Consider the following 17307-nt stretch of genomic DNA (forward strand, 5'->3'; position numbering starts at 1 on the left):
CTGTAGAGTCAGGTGGGTTAAATGAACTCCATATATTTAGAAATTGCACACGAGGCAGAATTTGTTTGGTTCATGCTAATTGATCTCTGTAGAACTGAATAAAACTCATTATCCTCTCAATTATTCTGAGTGGGATGAGGCTCCAGTCTTAGTCTGGTTTGATTGGACCATTTTATAATCATAAAAATGTGATAATTGTACAAGATTGAAGTGTAATCAAATTGTCTACATTCAACAGCATTGAAGAGATTGAAGTCTACATATTTGCATGCTGTTATGTTTTGGACCAAATAAAAGCAGGAGCTCTGGGTTTGCTGTAGAAGCAAATGATACATGTGTTGTACCTTCAATCAGTAAAGTATTAGAACAATACACTGCGTTCTGAAAGAATAATGAGAGATAGTTATTGTTTTATTCATATGGCGAAGAAATTATTCAAAACTATCTTTCAGAATAATCCTCAGTCTGGATTTTATGCAGATTTCCAAGTGGGTTTAAATGGAATATTTAGCAGGGACGTCTCTTTTTTCAGTGATTTCTTTTCTCGTTTCCCCTCATCATGAATAGTCAATCATCAGGAGTTTAATTTTTAGTTCAAGAACTTAGCTGAACTCTCATTGTTTCCAGAGAAGAATTTCCGGCTGTGTTGTAGCTCAGGGCGAAAGACTCACTGGCCTCGGCGACCTCGTTATCTCTCCTCGTTTGTTTGAGCCTCATCTCTTCTGTCTCTTGGTCAAGCAATAGTCTGGAGCTATCGCACTGGAGATTTATGACCGCAAGAAACTCTAACACTTGTTATTTTGAAAATAATGTGAATATGCAGGCCAGTTTGTTTGTCCCTTCTGCGTCTTGTAGTAGTTTCGCTGCATAAGTCCTATTGTACTTTTGACATTTATTTTAGTAGACTAGTCGGGGACATTGTGTATGGGCCATATCAGGATTACTTCAGCTCACACACAGTTCGTCACCACAAACTGACTCACCAGTTAATCGAACACAAAGTATTTGTTGCACAAAGTGTCGACTGAGGCTTTCATCTGTGTTTGTGCAACAGGATCAAGGTGAATGACCAGATCGTGGAGGTGGATGGGACCAGTCTGGTGGGCGTCACCCAGAGCTTTGCCGCCACCGTCCTCAGGAACACATCAGGAGTCGTCAGGTACGACCCTCAAACAAACACGCAGCGAATGATTAATCCCATATGTAATCTGTGATTAATCATATATCCATGGTCGAAGAGCAAAACCTCAAATCTAAAAAAAAAATCACATTTTTGTGAATACTAAAAGAATACTTGTTGTTGTCTTGCAGAATGGTATTTGTTGAGGATACCCAACACAAAATACAAAATACAAAAAGATAAAGATGTAGGTTCCTTCCACTATTTCTGGATGTTTTTGCAGATAGGAGGCTTTGTACTTGGACCGTTGAATATATATATATATATATATATATATAGAGAGAGAGAGAGAGAGAGAGAGAGAGAGAGAGAGAGAGAGAGAGAGAGAGAGAGAGAGAGAGAGAGAGAGAGAGATATATAGATAGATAGATAGATAGATAGATAGATAGATAGATAGATAGATAGATAGATAGATAGATAGATAGATATAGATATTATTTAAGTACATTATTTAAGTACTACTTTGTCAGGATTTTATAGAAACAGGACAGTTATATATATATATATATTATAATAATATGTAAGGCTTTAGTGCTTGATCATTATTTATTTTAATTTTATTGTTTATTTATTGCATTCACGCATTAGATTTGTAGGTTTCTAATCTTTGGATTACCATAAGATTATAGAAGTGTGTCAAGCAGCTATCAGCCCCAAGAACCAGACGTACCATCGTACAGTGTCAGACATAATTACTAACAAACTGAAGCCTCTAAAAACCTCCTTTTAAACTCAGCAATGATCGGCACGGTCTTCGCCGTTCACTACCACTGCATAGTGCAATTCTGAACGCTCGCCCTGCTGTCGTGGTGCAAAAGTTGCAAAACAGACGCTGAAGCAGCCATGAGATTTCATTTGGCAGGTCCCTTAACGGCATTTCCATATCTGAAATACTGGAGGATGTGGGAACACAATATGTGACAAAAGTCTGGTGTGTTTGACAGTGGAGCAGTTTTTGGCAGGGGCTCACTAAGAGCAGTGGGGGAGCAGACAACGCTCACACACACACACACACACACACACACACACACACACACACACACACACACACACACACACACACACACACACACACAGAGCATAGCAGGAAGGCTTTGATTTGGAAAACCAGTGCTCTCCTTTGCAATGTTGTTTGCCTGCCATCTTTCACTTGCAGTCGGTTCTTTCTGTTGACTTTGTTTTTATTACCAAAAACTTTTATTTAGTGTTTCCCGTCCTCCTCTCTGACTACTCTTCTCACTCTTTCTCATCTCATTTTGTGTTTCGATGCGTTCTCACTCCCCACTTGTCATATACCAACGCTTGGTCAGTGGCCCTCCGCTTCAAACTATGCTGCTCTACGTACCCATCTAGTGTCAGGTTTGGACATGTCGAGGATGGCGTGTGAGCTTCCACACATTATTATTCATAGTGTCTTTTCACAGGAAGTTAGGTTTAGGCAACAAAACCACGGAACTGGGTTTAGGAGACGAGCCTGGTTGAAGTTAACTTGACTAACAACTCACGTGACTGACGTGATAAAATGACTCAACATTGGCTTTTAGATTCACAGAAGCGTCTGTCTTCTGGTCGAAAGTCCTGTGTTTGTGAGAACCATCTGCCACCACCCCCACCATCACTTTATACCAGTCGCTTTGATAATAACGATGCCGATGGGTTTACATTGAAGTTAGTTGAAAGCCTAGTGTGTCCCATAAAGACGCTAACGGTGTGTCGGTATCAGACCTCATTATGAGATGAGACGGAGGACGGGTTGGCTGTTTTCACCTCTTTTTCCCAGGAGGGTTTGTTTGCCTTGTAATGCTTACAGTTCTCTAAATTAATTGATCTATAAATCTATCCATCCATATATCCTTTATAGTATTATGGATTATTATATAATCCAACAGCCTGAGTGAGCTTTTTAAACTCTTCTGGTGGGCAAGTTCACTCAGGCAGTTGAAAGCTAGGTGTGTGCACTGTGCAGAGGAACAAGCTGGTGGATGAACAAAGACGTGTGCAACAGTATCAGAACAGATGCTGTTTGCTGAACTAATATTGACTTGTTTTTTTTTCCACATGCCAGGATGTGACACTACAGGAGAGGCAGCTTTGAAAGGTTCCATCTATCACCTGCCATCTATCTAGCAATTATAAATAGATTAAAGTGCGCAGTGAAGAAGGATGTACAGTCTAGTCAGTCTATTGAAGTTATATAAACGCAATCATTGACTGATTATATTTTTATTATTTAAATTTACTATATGAAAAATACAACACTGTAACAATCGTATAGCACATTGTAATAAATAATACAGTTGTTACTTTTTCTCATAGAATCACCAGAATATCTCTTCCTCGCTGCTCTTTCTCTATTTCAGTCGTCCTCCATCATGTCTCACCCACTCACTACTCTTCTTCCTCCTCTTCCTCGTCCTCCTCCTTGGTAAATCCTTTTCTCTCTTTCTGATCACCAGAGGTTTTATGGCCAACTGTCCTAGATTTGCTGTTTTAGCTATATTTAACTCTGACTTCCAGCACTATATCATCCAGGTTTTAGTCAGAAGTTCCCCAGTGTGCAATGTAAAACACAGCTTTAAAGGATCACTTGTGAGAAAACACAAGAGTAATACACACTGAGTAATATGATAGAGCTGTACAATATCAGATTATTTTGGCCATAAGAATTCCTACCGACAATAGCACCTCAATATCTGAATAAAATGGCTACCAGTCCAATTTAGGGATGTGAAGGTCCAAGGTTTTATTGTGGATAAAATCTCCACCGACACTAAACCCCAAATGTACTTCTTACTCTTCTTTGCTACTTTTAGTCTTTTTTGTAAAATGAAACTATATTTGTGGTCTTTTTTTCACAACTTTAATGCAACAAATGAGGCTGAATTCCACAGACTGGGGAGTCACACATTTTGATGGATGGACTTTCTTTCTTTTATTGGAATTTGGTGAAAAGTAGAGAATAACACTCTCCTAACGATGTTATGTTGCACCAATGTTTTACGACCTACAGAGAACAAAGTTTAACAAAAAGAGGACATCTCTCCATGTCCCCACAATGTCCAACTAGTCAGAAATGTGTTATGTGTGAACGCTGACGACCTAAAAAGCCTGTCAAGTCAGTGCTACCTAAAGATGAAGACTGTAGTCCTTCATGTTCCTGCGCCATACTGCATGTTTACAAGAGCTATGTCTGTATTCATTTGAGGAGATGAGTAGTGACGGTTTCTACAGTTGAGTTGTAGCACTGCTGTGTGTGGCGGCCCCAGAAAAATGAGAGGTGAGGAGGAACCAAGACAGACTCCCCAATGCATGAGGAGAAAGGCTGTTTCCAGGTCAGCTGCTCCTCAGGCCTCCCCGCTGTCCAAAGGCTTGTTCTAGTGCACTACTTAGCTCAGCCTGGTCCTTCTCTCGTTTTCTTTTCCTTTTTTTTCCTATAACTTTCTGTCTCTGTCCTGCCCTTCAGTTGTTCCTTCACATGTAGATCAAATATGCCTCTCTGCTGGAGCGTAAGGCCTTTTTCTCCATCGCCTTTAGAAATATATGAAAGAGCTCTCAGGAACTGAATTCACTTGATTAGGCCCCATCTCGAAGCCACTCCATCGCTCTCTCTCTCTCTCGCCTTCTGTCGGTCTCCCTCTCTCACCCTCACACACTTACTTGTACGCAAACACTAGTTTAGGAACACACACACACTTGCACACATATACAAAGTTGTGTTTCCAGACATTGTGTTTACAGGACATTACATCCACTTACATTCATTTCCTGCAGCCTTATCCTAAACCTTACACTAAAATGTAATTATTTCCTGAATGGCGACCTGCATTTTGTACCCAAAAGGAAGGTGAGCCCCCACAATGTGACTGTGTAAATAGATTACATGAGTAATACACACACACAGTTATCAGGCCCCCTGCTGGGTTGTATTTCTCGGGGATCCTTTTTCATGTTATTAGTTTGTCTTTTTGTCAAAAACAATAGTACAAAGCGGCAATGCCAGGAATTATAGCATTAACAATATCCGGATAAGAGACATCCTATATTACAGATTATGGGCGGTATTTCATAATTTGCATATGTCTATAAGATATATGCAGACAGTGAAAGAGAGCTGAATAACATTTTAAGCTGACAGGATGAGCCTAGTGTTTGAAAAATCTACTTTTCCATACAGCGATTATGCCTTGTAAATTACGCACTGTTTTAGAAGACTGGACTGGTCGGGGCAAACCACCAAACATGTCCCTAATTCCAACAAATATCGTCTCCATTTTGTTCATCTTGCATTGTTTAAATCCTAATATTAAGACTCCTTTAGTCTTCCATCTCATATATTTCCTTGATGATTTGAAGCTAGTTATTCCCTGAAGGTTGATCGGCCTATATTCCTTCTGGCCGATCATTCAAAGGTACATAAATGTCAATATGATCTGCAACCCAAAATCTGGAGCAGGATTTCCAAATATTTTCCCAAAACAGTATCTTTGGGCAGATAAAAAAAAAAATGTGTGTGCCGCCCTAGCTGGTTGGGTTGGCTGTTTCCCGCAATAGTTCAGAGAAATTCTTGAATGAAGAGAAGAATATGATGGAGATGGTATTATTAATGTTCTTCTGAGTGGGACACAGGAAGACAGTATATATTTGTGACTTCTTTCAAACATCATTTGAGCTCTTTCTCCTTTTCCTTCTCACTCCGTCTCCATGTTAAGTAGATACAGTGTGTATTGTAGGTAGGTCCCATGTGTAACTGCGGTGTAGTCAGTAGCTCGGAGGCAGAGCCTGTGGCTTCCTCCGTTTAGTTCTTTGCCAGGCTAATAACAGGCTTCCTGGCTGGGCTGACTGTCTTCTCGTATTATTATGTTCGTCCCGTCTCCCAGCCCTGCCCTGATACGTCAGCAGATACGGCTGCCATTGCCATGTGGCTGTGGGCTTCTGCTGCTCTCACACAGTGCCTGCTGTGGTCATTTCACTGCACACATGCACACAACCATGAGAAAAACAATACATTTAAACAGAAGTATAGTAAATATGTTTATATATGCCAAAAAGGACATAACTATCAGTTATAAGGTGCTGTAAACTATTTGAAACTATTTTTTTTCCTTTTTATGTAAAAATGTTTTCTGTCTAAATCGTTTCCTTCTGTATGACCTTGTAAAATGAATTGGTGCCATAAAAAAGGCTGAGACAAGCTGGGAACCCTGTGAGCTTTTTTTAAAATAGAATACTTCTCAATTGATTTATTGACTAACATTGTGCTCATAAGTTCACGGAAGCAGCGCTTTAGGGCGTGGCTACCTTATGATAGACAGATTAATACCACGGCGTTGCCCAGTCTGGGAGTTGTCCATGTTTTTATCTCACAACTTTAATCCTTTAACAGTGTGTTTTCCCGTTCATCAAAGTTAACTCAAACAATTTGGCCGCCTAAAGATGTCTTATTCGGTGTTAGCTCCACCCTTTCAATTCACATCTGGTTGCAAAAAAACAAGTTGCAGATGGGCAAAATGAGAAACTCAAAGCTTTAGAAATAGTAGTCCACAAACCTGTGAGTGACATCACTGTGACTACTTCTTATATACGTCTATAATTTTAACCTTCTTTTACAGAAGCCCAGTATGACGATGGTATAATGATGATTCAGAAAACTGTACCTTTACTGTTTATTCATGAAATGTTGTGTAACCACAGGCTAGTGGACTCTGTTCGTGTGTGTTGCCAGGACTGTCTATAGCTCTGTGTGTTGTTGCAGGTTTGTGATTGGACGGGAGCGTCCGGGCCAGCAGAGCGAGGTGGCCACGCTCATCCAGCAGACCCTGGAGCAAGAGAGGAGACAGAGAGAGCTGCTGGAGCAGCAGTACGCCCAGTATGATGCGGATGATGACGAGGTAATGACCACACACAACCCTGGCCATTGTAAAGGATTGTGTGTACATACATATGAGATTAGTGTGGCTCTTAAAATATGTCTGTGCCAACAGGGTAAGATTATCATACATTAATAAAGTGTATTATATCTATATATATATATTTGAAGTTCATCCGCTGTCAGTAAACTCACTTCTTAGATATGACAATGAGGGTTGCAGTTGTCACTGAATGTAAATCAGCTCTTTTCTCATGACAGTTGACTGGAAGATTTAGCTTATTAACTCCACAAAACTGACTGACAGTGGGCTCTGAAGCTGGCAAAAAAAAAAACATGCTCTCTCACAGACACACACAGTACGAGAATACCATGTGTGTTTTGGTCCTAGAAAGCATCACTCAGCATTTCTCCCCTCTGCTGCTTATTCACAGCATGTTTAATCCACCAGACACTGAGCTCAAGGCCCTGCAACTCACGCTGTCTGTGTGTATGGAGGCACCGTCTCATTGTACATATACACGTGAAATCACACACTACAGTAACGTAAATCAATACATAGAGGACAGCTGCAGTCATGCGTATATCCCCATGCAGACGCACACTCACCATCTCTTTGCTCTTTGCTCAGGCATTTCTTTCTTCCTCTCTCGCTGTCTTCATCCGTGTTGTTTGAGGTCTTTCATTTACTGGTGGATGGAGAGCCTTCATGCATAAGGAACTCTATGCCAGGCCACGGAAGCTGATCCCAGTGGTCCCATTGTCAAAGCAACATCCACATGCAATGCTTTGAGCTCTAATTAAAGCTCCTTTAGAGATTTGAGAATTCAGTCACTATAATTTTAACACGCAAGACGCGTTGGTCCTCCCTCCTGTCATCATTTCACATCTTGGTTATATGATGATTCAAACAAAATTCAGGAGAACAACTTGAGTGTATTCTTTTTTGATGAACTCACAGAAAGAAGACATAAGGATGGTGATTGTATTTAAAGTGTTAATCCATACATAGATTAGTAAACACTGTAAAACACACTTGAAATCTGCCTCTGTTGAGCACCAAGACATCCCTAACTCCCTACGTAACTGCCGATAGGGTAAACAGTTACAAAACCATTACAGAGATCTATGGGGCAATAAAAGCAACTCATCAATATTAATATCTTTATAAATATTAAAATGCGTTTGGGCGGAGGAGCGGGTGGGGGAGCTGTGAGAGCTGCCTGGGTTGATCTGACAGACAGCTCTTTATTGGTGCAGGGGCGTCCCGTCCCAAGAGGAAGAGATGCTCCTTCAGTCAGCAATAGACAACACACACACACACACACACACACACACACACACACACTTGCCAGTTTGTTTGATGGTTTAATTGTATGTAATCTAACACACATGAATGCCTGTCAGCACTTAAATGTGTGAAAGCTTGGACACAAACACACACTTTCCACTATCATATTCACTTAAATTGCTACTTTAATTACTATGATTGTACATTAAATTAATTGGGATTTGAATATTGGGCTCTTTGAAACTGTCATCAGTGGTCATCGATTTTCTGTGTTGTGTTAAATTATATTGGGTAAAAAGTCAATTAAAGAAAAAATAATCTCCACAACAATCGTTTATGCCCTTGACGAATATGCAGTTTATTTACACAAACACATATATGCAGAATAGAAGGCTTTGTTCAACAAAAAGTAACACATCAATCAAGAATGAATACAACTAGCTGATTTGCTTCACCATGCTGACAGATCAATTCATGCTAGTACCAACACAGACACGCACACGCACACGCACACACACACACACACACACACACACACACACACACACACACACACGCCATGTTAAAAACATATGAGGATGGATGGTTGAGTGTTTGAATCACTGGTGTTGTGAGGAAATATAAAGTGTGAGCTTTTTTAACACTTCATCCATCACATTTGTGTTTCATTATCTTGAAGGCATTCGTGTTATTTGCTTATATTATTTAGATCTATAGGAGTTGTATCAGAGCTTAGCTTCCCAAACATAATGAAGACTTGAAAGTCTTCATTATGTGAATGGTATTTACAATTAATAAACCTAATGGTAACTCGCCTGAAATGTAAAAATGAACATAGTTAATAGACTTAAATTTAAGAAGAAGAAAATATGAAATACAACAAGTCATCAAAATAGACCATCAGTTCCAGTGAACAATAGTGCACAGCATGCACACACATGCAAAGTCAAGGCTGTGGCCAGTGGCTCACGTGTGCTCCTCCTCCAGTCAAAGGAGCCCTGAGCTCTTTTCCTCCGCCATTATGACAACACGCTCCTCATAATAGACATTTATGGTGCAGCTCATCACCCGCTTAGCAACATTTCTCCCTAAATCGTCTCTTCATCTCCCCATGCATGTGGGAGGTGATGCATTTATCATATGCAAATTGGTGTTTGACTGACCTGCCATGTGTTCACTGGTTAACTCCACCTTCAGTGAATGGGACGTTAATGTAGGATGCTGTTGCCATGGCAACAGGCAAGCCTATTATGGAAATAGAACTCTTATGTCGGTCATGCATGGAAACAAATCAGGCCTGAGCTCTGTTATCTAGTAAGGAAATAGATGGAGGGAGCGAGATGAGGAGAAGATATAGGCCAAGATGATGAGAGAGGAGATGAGACCGTGTGTGTGTGTGTGTGTGTGTGTGTGTGTGTGTGTGTGTGTGTGTGTCTGTGTCTGTGTGTGTGTGTTGTACATGTGTGTGTGAAAGATCAAGACCGAAGACAAATATCGAGGGAAAGATAGATAGACCAGACAAGATAGAGAGACAGAAAGAGTAATGACATGAATATTTATATGTAGATAACATATATATCTATTCAACAACTTGTATAGGACGCGAGGACATTACAAAGGACAGAACACGTGTGGGATGTTAAAAGGAGGACAGAGAAGTGTTCACTTAATGGATTCACTCGGAAAATCTGGCTCTGTTGGTCATCAGCCAAATAGTGAATCAACTGATCCATTTAGATCAATATCCTAAGAGCCAATGCCAGGATTCATTATGGGCCATTTCCAGAATTGGAGAAAAGAAAAACTGCTAAGAATACATGCAGCATAATGGAAGACATCAGTGGTGATCCTCAATACATTAACATATGGTAACTTTTATTAGTGAAGAGTTTTTTTTTATTAATCCAAGAGATTGCCGAGATCCAGAATTGTCTCCATTGGAGACATTTAGAGGCTCAAACCTCACTAGTTTTGACTAATAACCTCATTCCACATGAGTCGAGATGGTGACTAATATTTGAAGATGATAAAAAGAGACATTGAAATGTTTCCAGTACAGCTTATCTTTAACGAAATGCCTGACCAGGCTGTCAAACCAATTTATTTTTGATAAAGTTTTGGCCAACTTACTGTGTTACCTCATTCTTATATAACTGGTAGCATTAAAATAGCATTACTTAATATAAAAAAGAACGTAAAAAAGGGATGGCATGAGGAAAATGAGTAGGAGTTTCTGGAAGAGCTTGACACGCATATTGGAGGCACTCTGACTGGTGCAGCTTTGAGGAGAGATTAGAGATAGACAGATGTAAGAAGACAGAGAGCCGACAAATGGATGCTGCAGCTGGACAGCTGGATGTCTGACTGGGTGGTTGACTCTGTTCAGGCGGTTTTGCAGCTCGTTGGACTTCATGTTAATGAGTAAACCTGCTGCTGGGTAGACAAAAGCAGGCGCTTTTTGTTTAATTTCCCGACTGAAATGACAGCTGCCACTTGCAGACTTTATCAGCTTTAGTCATGTAGCTAGCTAGCAAGCAGTTCATACAATAAAAATGTGCTAACTTTATGAGTTGCTTAACTTTTTACTCTTTTCAGCTGATGCTAAATGCATTTGATAGCGCCATGCATGGCATTGTGCTCAGAGACTGCAGCTAAAGCTGGTTCCTGTGCTTTTCATGTATTACCATGACACAAAGACACAGATATAACCATCTCACAATTGTTTAATAGTACTTATTAAATACATATGGCCTTTATAACCATCTAGATGAATACATATTCCGTCTGCTGCACCGTAAATAAACCTTTTTTTCTCATATTGAGCTACCTTTTCCCAATTCTTATTAGTATTGGTTTCTTTCCAATATTTCATATTTTCATCCAACATTATTACAACATTGTTTTGTTCGTGTTTGTGGTCGCACATTCTGTAAATTTAATTTAGCATCTGCAGTTGGACTCGCAAGGAGATATCACTTTTTATACACAAACACAAACAATGAGATCCGAGAGGGGGTGAGTACCACACGACCTTGAACTGGTGCGAAGACGGCATCTTCAAAACATCACAGCTTCTTGACTTGTCCTCTCCTGTTCACTATTTTCAGAGAAATAACATTTGTTTAAAGAGTAAAAAAACATATTTTCTCTTCACACTTTGTGCTTGGTCATGTGATATAAAAGTGTATGGGGGTCAGGAAAAGTGCATAGCCAGTGTTGGTCTGTGGTATGTTATACGTCATATGTTATATATTGTGTTATGATGAAATAGACGTAATTCACATCTGTTCACAGTGCCGTTTGTAAGAAGCGTCCCTGCAGAAGAGTGGACCACATGACTGACTTTGCTTTTCCTCTTACAGCAGACAGGAGAGTACGCCACAGATGACGAGGACGCGGGGTCAACGGTCGCGGGCGAGGACAAAAACATTGAGGTGTTCGATTTGCCAGAGTCAGAGGAAATCCTGTCTCCCTCCGAGCTCGACGCCAACAAACTCTACCAGAAGTTCAGAGAGGTAAACTCAAAACTTTCTCGTCCGCAGCTCTTCAATTGGTGGAAGCCCAGCGCGTAATCTCTGTCAGTGCTTTAAAGAATACATTAAAAGTATTAATATACCCCACACACCCACTGGGATAAGTTAGGCTCAGAAAAAGAAAAACTGTGATTAAATAAAACAACAAAAGATACCCACACAATGGAGCCTGGCCCCCTGCTTTGCTTGGCAGAGTTTTGTCAAAATCTTAGATCCGCTTACCGTCCTTAATTCCTAATCTGGATGATTAGAGGCGTGAATACAAAAGCGATGAAAGACCAATGCTCATTACATCTCTCATTACCCCTGTTTGGTTAAAACCCACAGATGAGGAGAGAGCGCGAGTATTAAAAATGATTTCTATATTGATCTTGGCAACTCTTCACACGGCCGGCCTCTGGGAACAGAAACACGTTTTCTTACATTTTTGCAACCGTCGCTGTACCACAACTATAAAATGCTATAAAATGGAAAATAGGTTCAATGGCTGTTAACTCGTTTTTTCTTTTATTACTGCTGAGAAGCTGCTACTATTGATTGACTTCACTGCTGCTTTGGCACTAAAACACTCGATGTCGACTGCCACAATAGCTGTGTGACACATTTAACAAATGGCTTCAGCTGCACTGCAGCCATCACAGGGGATATTGAGTAAAACTATAATGTAAGCCCTGCTCACAGGATGTACTTCTGCTCCATTCTCTTTGTATCCTGACCTCTGTCTCCCAGGATGCAACTTATATGTTTTTGTTTAAGGGCATTCTCAGGTCCCTCTTCTCCCCTTTTCTTTCTTTGCTGCCTTTTACACACTCAAGGTAAAAAGAAGCCAGGCAGCTGAGAAATAAGTCTTTAAAAACACAAAGACGTGATAGTAAAAATGTTTGTAGTCTTTCTTCTAGTAACTTTTTTTTTATCATCTTAATATCCTTTTTTAGAAATAATATTATTCCGTAACAGTCTGCTGTTCAAGACCATTAACTTGTTGATGATGTTTTGAACTTGGAGCCGAATGTAACTGTTAATGTTTCGCTCAACACAGACACATTATTAACTGACTTACTCACACTCTTCTAGGCAGGCAGGACCACACACACACACACACACACACACACACACACACACACACACACACACACACACACACACACACACAACAAGATAAATAAAACGTAACCAGCATCATAATATGCACTGAATTAAGTTATTTATGTTGTACATATATTTCCCCAGCATTTCACCAAATTTACACTCCATGAGACGATCGCTTAATCTCTGTAGACCATTGCATGGCCGACTATTTCTCGACCGCATGGATCATATATTTAAATTGAGTTCGAGGTTTAATTTATTGTCATTGTACAACAGAGGCGTGCATCAAAATGCAATTATTCGTACCATTCTGTGACATAACAAAAACACAAAACAATAAAATCTATATAATATGTACAGCTGACAGCTGTCATCGTTCCTCCGGTTCACACTGGATTTCCTCCTCTCATGCTTCCAGTGGAAGTGCACCAAAGCCTTCAGTCCTTTTTCTGTGCTAAAATACTAAACTACCTTTTAAAGTGTGTCTGAACTTAACATGTGAAGTCAGCAGTCTGAATAAATTTAATCAAATCTTCTGAAGTCTTTTTCAGACAGGTTCCCTTCTTTTTTGTATCCCGTTTCTTTGCTGAGCTGCAGCAGAGTGATATTAACACAAAGCAAGGATATGGTGCTTAAATGACTCCAAATTTAGAGGTCACCAACTCTAGGAGGTAGGAGATAGCAGGTTTCCCTCACTTTTCCTGGATCAGTTTGCATATGGGTGAATGTTGGAGGACAGACTTTGAGGGAACTTTTCCTTTAATAAAGTCAAATACAACTCAGGATTCAAAGGCTAAAAGAAAGTATGGTCATTGTTAGTCGTGTTACACTTTCCCTCCTATTTTTCTCTATTTCTGCTTCACTTACTATAGTTCTCATTTGTTCCTGCATCCACGTCTCTCGTTCTGCATCCTCTTCTTCCTCTCCATCTCCTCTTCTCTTGCAGTCATTATCTCTCGCTGTCTGCCTGTAAACGACTGTTCATCTCAACTCCCATGCGCAACTCCTTTCACGCTCTCCCCATTTCCAACTCCATCCATCTAACGTTTCAGACATTATAAAAACAAAAAAGACATTGCATAGTGAAAAAAAGCTTTTTAGATTTAATGCTATGTTAAATGACTGTTTAAACAGTCTAGCCTTGTGTCTCTCTCATTGTCTATCTATGCGTTTCCTCTGTTCTGAGAGTGTGTGTCAGTGCTGGAGCTGGGATGCTGTCAGTGGAGGACGGGGTCGGCTGCCTCCGTCCGTCACACTGTATCGACAGCAGAGAGCCTGCCCAACCATGCGTTTGATTATCTGACCGCCCTCTCTTTTCTTTTCTTTCCTATCTTCTCTTTTCTCCACTTCTACTCTCAACAGCTCCAGATCAAGCACACAGTGACTGAGGCCGAGATCCAGAAGCTCAAAAACAAGGTAAGAGATTCAAACTTTCAGTGCGCAGGCCGTCAGTGAAAAGTTTGTCTGAGTTCAAACAGTTTGTAAATGGATGTGGGACTAGCGTCAGCAGAGGGGCCGGGGCTCAGGTTTGACGGGAAAGCTTTAAAAATAGATGTTTTTTCTCTAGAAATAGGAAGTTGATTATTTTACTAAGGAATCTTATCAAGCTTCTTGTCAGAGGATGCACAACTTGTCTTTACAAGTATAAACTAGTAGGAGGAGCATGTTGTTGAGCTTCTGTATAATTCTAAAGGTTGTGTGTGTGTGTGTGTGTGTGTGTGTGTGTGTGTGTGTGTGTGTGTGTGTGTGTGTGTGTGTGTGTTTACCTATACACACATCTGAACTCTATAATTCATATGCTCTGCCAAATGTTAATCTTCTAATTTAAATAATGCCCAGATTGATGTGTTGAAAGTAAAGCCTAAAAAAAACTTTTGTTTTATAAATAAGAGAAGCTCCTCCTTTACAGAGAAATACATTCTCGCAATTTTTATACTGAATACAAACATTGTTCAAAGAACACTTGTAGCATTTCCCTTTGGTCAGCTTTGTTTGTGCACAGTTTGTGAAGATCTGGTGTGTTTTGATCACTTCCAATGTTTCCAAGTAGTTGCAGACTGTACAAATACATTGACTACTGCTTTGGTTCGATAGACAAACTGTACAAGATGGTAAAGATTTTAGCTTTTATTCAATACTGCATTTTTTGTCTAGGATTCCTTACTCACTATCAGTAATATGTACTTTTCTGTGATAAGTTCCTATGTTGTAACCAAATTTGTTTTATTCCCTGTTCAGTTGGCGTCAGTGGAGAGGGAGAAGCAGCGCTGGGAGAAGGAGAAGAACCAGCTGAAGGCCAGCATCGAGGAGAACAAGGAGAGGATGCTGAAGCTGGAAAGCTACTGGATCGAAGCGCAGACCCTCTGCCACACGGTCAACGAGCACCTGAAGGAGGCCCAGGCCCAGTACCAAACTCTGGAGAAGAAGTACAACAAGGCCAAGAAACTCATCAAGGACTTCCAACAGAAGTGAGTCAACCTGGATTAGACTGGTCATCCTAATGTGTGGTTAAGTGAACGAGGGAGCAATATATGATGAATATCGAAGACTGTGCGAGAAATCACAATAAGATAAAGAGTTTTACCAAATCGACCTGAATTAAGCTGCATTTTTGTTGTTGGTTCAATTTGAAAATGTACAATGCAACTGATGAGGGATTAGAGCTACAATAGTTACACAGTTACACAGTTACGATAGCTGACCTGTACTCTCGATGTGAGGTAACTTGAAATGTCTTAGTTTTGTTGAGAGAAGTACCACAGAAAGGCTCAGTTGTACCTTAAACATGAGTACCTTAAACAATGACAACTGTATAATTTATCATGACGTACTAACAGATTTACACAAAACAGAATTTGTTTCTGATTATAGCATAATTCAGATGTGTGTTTTTTTGTCATGCAGTAATACATTTTCAGATTTTGGGCTATTGTGTCTTAGTGGAAAGAAAACATATAAATGTATTAAAATACTACTTTGTCTACTTGCATGTGTAGATTTCTCCAAAAGTTAGTGTTACATAAATGCATGAATGCATTTAAACATTCACTTTCAGGTTTTTTTTAATTTATTTTTTACCATATTCACCTGAAGTGAATGAAAAATGTATGTAATTTTACAAAACATTTCTTTAAAGGCCTTTATCTCAATTTTTTGTTTTTTCCTCACACTCAAACCCCATCTCATTCTAATCTGTTCTCTGAACATGGGGGTTTGTTCGTATATCATTCATACCCTCATTTATATAACGTTTTATTCCTAAAATAGCTCAGTCACGCGATGCAAGTTGAGTCATGCGATAACGGCCACATACAGTCCATAAGTATTTGCACTGTAACACAACGTGAAAACCATGTTTACACCAGCCACTGTCTGAATTACACTCCTGAAAGATAAACATACTCTTTCTGTGTTCTTATAACATGAATAATTCATGTATTTTGCATTTTTTGCAGCTCTTGTTGTGGCAGTGTTTAACGATGGCATGACGAGGTTGAGCAAAGTGAAGGGAAAAGAAAAGAAAATAGTAGTTTTTTGTCTCAAATTTATGACTTTATAATCTACAGGTTTCTTTTCTTATAAATTTGCGAGTTTCATCTTAGTTTGATCTTTTACCTCCAATGGCCACAATGTTATAATCATTCCATTCAATTTTCGCAGTTAATAGATAATTTCCTTAATTTTTCCTTTTAACAGCTTCAGTGACCAGAAAAAGAGAATATCTACCGCATTTCCATCTGTGAGCCAAAAGTCTTCCCACATTTTACTCGTGTAAGCCGAGTATCCATTCTCATGCCGCACAGCTCTCCTGCTTTTCAGTGTGTTGATCTCTTTAGTCAGTCCCATCACAACCTCTCCGGCTCAGCTCCAGTCTGACTGCCTCTAATTGGCTCGGGCCCTGTAGGCCAAATAGAAGTTAACTGATGAAACCAACGCTCTCTGCTGCAGAGGGACAGAGCGCTTACAGACCAAGGACAAAGCAGGCATGAGGAAACGGCTGAATTACGTGTTCTTAGGGATGGAAACAAATGTGTGTTATTGTGTCACTCGCAGATATGTGCTGTGTGTCTGTGTGTGTTCACTATGAGCAGTCACACTCATACAAGAGGCGGGCACTGTCACTCATGGTGAAGCGCGCACACGCACGTAATTGTATCTTGTCGGCTCACGCCTACTCACCACTTCTCACCTCCCTCTCGTCTCTCCAGAGAGGTGGAGTTTATCCAGAAGGAGGACGCAGAGAGGAGGCGGCTGGAGGAGGCTGAGAAAGCTCACCTGGCTGAGATCCAGGGACTGCAAGTCAGGGTAAACCAGATCTGTAAAGCCTGCTCCGTCTATCCCTCGCTTC

The 17307-nt window shown here is 40.2% G+C and overlaps 1 protein-coding gene across 2 annotated transcripts in view; it reads left to right on the top strand.

The window, feature by feature from the left end:
* The window catches only part of ppp1r9a (protein phosphatase 1, regulatory subunit 9A), a 49820-nt gene that overhangs the window by 22855 nt on the left and 9658 nt on the right, over nt 1-17307 (top strand). For both annotated transcript variants that reach the window (XM_068575974.1, XM_068575975.1), the window contains 6 exons: nt 1055-1159; nt 6933-7068; nt 11700-11852; nt 14322-14375; nt 15198-15427; nt 17168-17264. In XM_068575974.1, the coding sequence (XP_068432075.1) occupies nt 1055-1159; nt 6933-7068; nt 11700-11852; nt 14322-14375; nt 15198-15427; nt 17168-17264 (775 nt within the window). The remainder of the gene's footprint in view (nt 1-1054; nt 1160-6932; nt 7069-11699; nt 11853-14321; nt 14376-15197; nt 15428-17167; nt 17265-17307) is intronic.

This window comes from Clinocottus analis, unplaced genomic scaffold (assembly GCF_023055335.1).
Source record: "Clinocottus analis isolate CAN_PGR_092001 unplaced genomic scaffold, fCliAna1.0.p SCAF_14, whole genome shotgun sequence".
NCBI classification, from domain to species: Eukaryota; Metazoa; Chordata; class Actinopteri; order Perciformes; family Cottidae; genus Clinocottus; species Clinocottus analis.